Here is a 6,000-nt window from a genome sequence, read left to right as displayed (position 1 = left end):
TCAGCACAAACTTCACGTCCTCAGTGAAGGCTTCCCTGACCTTTCCAAGGTCAAGTCTATCTGCCTAAGATCTTCATAGAACTTAGCATGGTCAGATATAATTATATACATTATTTCTGAAATACCTGATTAATGGTCATCTCACTTGTTACCCTGTAAGTTTCTTAGGGACAAGACCTATGTCAATTTGTGTTCTCCCTTATATTCCAGGTGTCCTTGCACACAACAGGTGCTCAAAAATATTTGCTGAATGAAGGGGTGACCAAATGGATGAATAAATAAATGCAAGTGTGCAGTGCCATGACAGTCATTCTATCGGCTGCATGGGGGTACATGCAACCCCTATATATTGTGATCGGAGGGGACCCTCAAGAGGACACGCACACCTCCCACCGATCAGAAAGCCCCATCACAAAAGTCGAATAAAACACCCACTTGGAGAAGGCTTTGAGGCTTCTCCGGAGAAGGGGAAAGAGACACAAAAGGTGAGCAAGCAATTTTCAAAGGATGCTTTCAACTCCCTGGCCAGTTCGTGTGTGTTTTCCTCTACAAAGTGTTTCCAATTACTGTGGCACTCTCGGTATCTGGATCCATCTCCAGTGAATTCCTCTGCGGCTCCTGCCAGACATATGGGATCAATCAGGGCTTCGGCGCTGGTGCGCTTGCTGCGGGAATGTTGACAGGCTGACAGACGCGGGGTTCTGGTGTCAAGGAATCTCCGAGAGTCTTTGGCTTGAACCCGGGAGGAGAAGGAGAAGGGGGAGGAGAGAGATAGAGGCAGAGATAGAGGAAGGCGAGGGGAGAGGGAGAGACAGAGGGGGGAGAGAAGGAGGGAAGCGGGAGATTCTTCTTGACTGCCCCCTTGCCTTCAAACATTTTATAGGCTTCAGGGAGAGCGAGGAGGAGGAGGAGGAGGAGAGAAAAGACGGGAGCGAGAGGGGTAGCGAGCGCGCGCCTTCCTTCCCTCACCCTCGGGCTGCCGGAGGAGTCTGGGCTGTGTCCCCAGTGTCAGATGAGAGAGCGCTGAGGCTCGCGGCCGCCGTCCCACGCCCCGCGCCGCGCACGCCCCTCGGCGACCCCGGCGCCCGAGCATCTCTCCGCGCCGGGCAGACGCCTGCGCTCCGGGGCGGCCGCTCCGTCTCCAGCGCAATGTGGGCGCGCCTGGCCTTTTGTTGCTGGGGTCTGGCGCTGGTTTCAGGCTGGGCGACCTTTCAGCAGCTGTCCCCGTCGCGCAATTTCAGCTTCCGCCTCTTCCCCGAGGCGGCGCCCGGAGCCCCCGGGCGGCTGCCCGCGCCGCCCGCGCCCAGCGAGGACGCGGCGGCCGCGGAGAGCAAAGTGGAGCGGCTGGGCCAGGCGTTCCGGCGACGCGTGCGGCGGCTGCGGGAGCTCAGCGAGCGCCTGGAGCTCGTCTTCCTGGTGGACGAGTCGTCCAGCGTGGGCCAGGCCAACTTCCTCAGCGAGCTCAAGTTCGTCCGCAAGCTGCTGTCCGACTTCCCCGTGGTGCCCACGGCCACGCGCGTGGCCATCGTGACCTTCTCGTCCAAGAACAACGTGGTGCCGCGCGTCGATTACATCTCCTCCCGCCGCGCGCACCAACACAAGTGCGCGCTGCTCAGCCGCGAGATCCCGGCCATCACCTACCGAGGCGGTGGCACCTACACCAAAGGCGCCTTCCAGCAAGCCGCGGTAAGGTGCCCTTCCCACCCACCACCGCCTGCCCGGCTCTAAGCCGGGCTCAGCCTCGGGCCAGCCATAGCACCCCAAGTCAAGCGTCCCCATCTCCAGAGTCAGAATCATACCTATCCTGTTGTGGGAGGGAGGGGGTTCCCTTGGAGGGATGGATTTTAAAGGCTTAAGGAGATGTCAGGCTCATTAAGTGGTCTTTGAGAACTCTATTAGGAAGGAGTCCTTGAGATACTGTTCACATTCACTGCCGTAGGAACAAACTGTGGGCAAACTGTAACAGGTGAGTATGTTTTAGGAAGTGTCGCTAAAGGTAAGAGGTGGAGTGACCTGAACATTTCCCCAGTTCTTTGGGATGTGATTTTATACTTTCAATATGCACTTCGTTGCTCTGAGTCCTTTACCAGACTTTTAAAGGAAGGAAGTCAGTTTTAGATGCTGGACTTTTACTTTGCCAAAATTTAACTTTTTCTATTACAGTGTAATGCATATTATTTGAAGAAAATTTAGAGCATATAGAGATGCTGGGCATACGATAGCAAGCCAGTGTGTGGGGAATGAATGAAACCAGAGGAGGAAAAGGGGGGGAGACCCTCTAATCTCATCACCCTTAAAAAGCCACTGTTTACATGTTATTGAGTATTTGCCCAGTATGCACATCTGCTCATACTTTAAAACAAACTAGTGTCTTGCAGTTTTGTAACCTACATTTTTCACTTATGTCATGAAATCATCTATATCATTATATATCTAATATAATGTAGTTATTATATCCCTACCTTACTTGCTAGTTTATTATAGTCTATAATCTATTTGACCTGTCACCTCTTGTTGAACACAGGTTTTTGTAAACACAAATATTTATAGACCCCTTTATAGTAAGATTACTTCCTTAGGAAGAATTTCTGTAAAGTTGCTAAATTAAGAGATGTGAACATCTGTAAACTACTTGATACATTTTGTCCAGGTCTGCCTTGGGTTGTATAGATTTACATTCCTATCAGCAGAGTTTCCCTCCCCCCGCCCCCACCCCATAGCTCAGTTTGTAAAGAATCTGCCTGCAATGCAGGAGACCCGAATTGTATTCCTGGGTCTGGAAGATCCCCTAGAGAAGGAATATGCTACCCACCCCAGTATTTTTGGGCTTCCCTTGTGGCTCAACTGGTAAAGAATCTGCCCGCAATGCGGGAGACCTGGGTTTGATCCCTGGGTTGGGAAGATTCCCCTGGAGCTGGGAAAGGCTACCCACTCCAGTATTCTGGCCTGGAGAATTCCATGGACTGTATAGTCCATAGGGTCCCAAAGGATTGGACACAACTGAATGACTTTCACTTCGCCTCAGCAGAGTACCACAGCAGTAATTTTGCCACGGGGTCACCAGTAACATGTGCCAATATATTTAATGTCTTTGCCTATTTGGTAGGTGAGCAGAGGTATCATTTTAGCGAATTCAATTGTTTTCATTTTATTATGGAATGAGTATTTTCTAATACATTTACTGGACATTTGTATTTTTCCTTTGATGATTACCTGGTCATCGTTTTTTGACCATTTTGCAACTATGTTTGTTTGTTGGTTTGATCATTTGTAAAGTCTCTTCATATAGTAAGACTGGTAACTATTTGTATATATGCTGCAAATGTTTTTCCAGTTCACTGCCTTTTTCTTTTGTTTATCACAGTGTGGTTAAATGGATGATTTAAATTTGTATACAGTCAAATCTATCAAACTTTGTCTTTAAGATCCTACATTTGCTTATATTCTTAGCATGGCTTTCTCATTTCCCATATCAGAGAAGTATTTTCCCATCTCACAGTTTAATCTATCAGGAGCTTATTTTAATGTATGGTATGACAAAGATGTCTAATTTTATTTTTTAATAGTTAACCAGTTTCCCCAGCATCATGTGTTTACTAGCCATTCATCCTTTTCCAATTTAATTGAATGCCTCTTTTGTCATATACTAAAAGTTTATGGGTATTTGAGCTTCTCCCGGCTTTCTATGAATTTTTTATTATCCTGGATGATAGGATAGTTCATCCTATTATCTATTAATTTTAAGCTTTACAAAAGTGATTTAACTATTATAGCTTCACAATCTATTTAAATACCACATCATGAGAAGTCTCCATTTTCTTATTTTTTTCTCTTTAAGTCAGTTCTTATATATTTATTACTTAATATGAAGTTTTAATTCATTTTCATGTATTCCAAATGAAACCAGCCAAGATTTTGATTTCAATATAGAAAATATAGAATTAACTTGGGCATTATTTACATTTTATAATTATAGTCCTTCCAAGTCAAGACTATAGTATGTCCATTTTTAACCAGTTCTTTTCATACCCTTCAATAAAGTTGTAGATTTCTAGTAATTAAGTCCTGCATATATTTTTCAAATTTAGACTGAAATGTATTCTATTCAATATTGCTATCATGAATAGCATCTTTTCAAATTAAATGTTAAACAATTATTTTTTTTTAATTAAAAAAATTTTATTGACGTATAGTTGATTTACAGTGTGTTAATTTCTGATAAAGAGCAAAGTGACTCAGTTATACGTTTATTTTCATACTCTTTTCCATTATGGTTTTATCACAGGATATTGAATGTAGTTCCCTATGCTATGTAGTAGGACCTCATTATTAATCCATCATATATATGCTAGTTTACATTTGCTAATCCCAAACTCCCAGTCCTTCCCTCCCTGACTTCCATTCCCCATGGCAAACACAGTCTTTCCTTTTATATCTGTGAGTCTGTTTCTGTTTCACAGACATGTTCATTTGTGTTGTATTTTAGATTCCATGTATAAGTGATATCATATGGTAGTTGTCTTTCTCTTTCTGACTAACTTTACTCGGTATGCTCCAGGTCCATTTATGTTGCTGCAAATGGCATTATTGCATCTCTTTTTGTGGCTGAGTAATATTCCATTGTATACACGTACCACGTCTTCTTTATCCATCCATCTGTTGATGGATGTTTAGGTTGTTTCTGTGTCTTGGTTATTCTAAATAGTGCTACTATCAGAGGTGCATGTATTTTTTCAAATTATAGTTTTGCCTGGGTACATGCCCAGGAGTGGGATTTCTGGATCTTATGGCAACTCGGTGTTTAGTTTAAGGAGCCTCCATTCTGTTCTCCATAGCACCTGCCCTGATTCACATTCCCGCCAGTGGTGAGGGAGGACTCCCTTTTCTCCATGCCCTCTCCAGCATTTGCTGTGCTGCGCTGAGTCACTTCAGTCGTGTCTGACTCTTTGTGACCCCATGGACTGTAGCCCACCAGGCTCCTCTGTCCGTGGGATTCTCCAGGCAAGAATACTGGAGTGGGTTGCCATGTCATCCTCAAGGGGATTGTTCCCAACCCAGGGATCCAACCCACATCTCTTATGTCTATTATGTCATAAGAGATGTGCAACCCACATCTCTTACCACTAATGCCACCTATTTGTAGATTTTTTGATGATGGCCACTCTGACTGGAGTGAGGTGTTACCTCATTGTAATTTTGATTTGCATTTCTCTAACGATTAGTGATGATGAGTGTCTTATCGTGTGCCTATTGACCGTTTATATGTCTTTGGAGAAATACCTATTTAGGTCTTTGGCACACTTTTCAATTGGATTGGATTTTGTTTTGTTACTGAGTTATATGAGCAGGTAAATAATTATTCTTGATGTAAAGAAACATTGTTGATTTTTTAAACATGACTTCTATATCTAGATGCTTGTTTTCTCTTTGATTCACTTTTTAAAAACACATTTTGTTTTATAATAAGTGTTTATCTTATAAGATAAAATAATCAGAAAATTTTCTGAAAATGCACTGTAATATTTTGGCACATATCCATCTTGATCTTTTTGCAGTTGTCTAGGTAATAGGTCAGACACGAGTGAGCGACTTCACTTTCACTTTTTACTTTCATGCGTTGGAGAAGGAAATGGCAACCCACTCCAGTGTTCTTGCCTGGAGAATCCCAGGGACGGGGGAGCCTGATGGGCTGCCGTCCATGGGGTCGCACAGAGTCGGACACGAGTGAAGCGACTTAGCAGCAGCAGCAGCAGGTGATAGGTATATATTCATACATATACATATATCATGTATAAATAATGTTTACCAAAAAAAGCATCATATTGTATATTCTCTTTTTTAACTTTTCCATCATATTTTGCAGTCTTCTTAACATAATAAGAAATACATTTCTACTTTATCATTTTTCATGGCCACACAGTATTCCATTACGGGATGTGCATTTATTTCTATCATTTAATTACCTATTATCATGTATTTAGGCTGTTACAGGCTTCCCTG

The 6,000-nt window shown here is 43.5% G+C and overlaps 1 protein-coding gene across 1 annotated transcript in view; it reads left to right on the top strand.

The window, feature by feature from the left end:
• The first annotated feature begins 639 nt into the window (after positions 1–639).
• Positions 640–6,000, top strand: part of SVEP1 (sushi, von Willebrand factor type A, EGF and pentraxin domain containing 1) — a 190,062-nt gene continuing 184,701 nt past the window's right edge. Inside the window, exon 1 of the mRNA XM_065947403.1 lies at positions 640–1,686. Coding sequence (XP_065803475.1) covers positions 1,150–1,686 — 537 coding nt within the window. The 5' untranslated portion in view covers positions 640–1,149. The remainder of the gene's footprint in view (positions 1,687–6,000) is intronic.

This window comes from Muntiacus reevesi, chromosome 10, assembly GCF_963930625.1.
Source record: "Muntiacus reevesi chromosome 10, mMunRee1.1, whole genome shotgun sequence".
NCBI lineage: Eukaryota > Metazoa > Chordata > Mammalia > Artiodactyla > Cervidae > Muntiacus > Muntiacus reevesi.
This window is presented reverse-complemented; position numbering and strand designations above follow the sequence as displayed.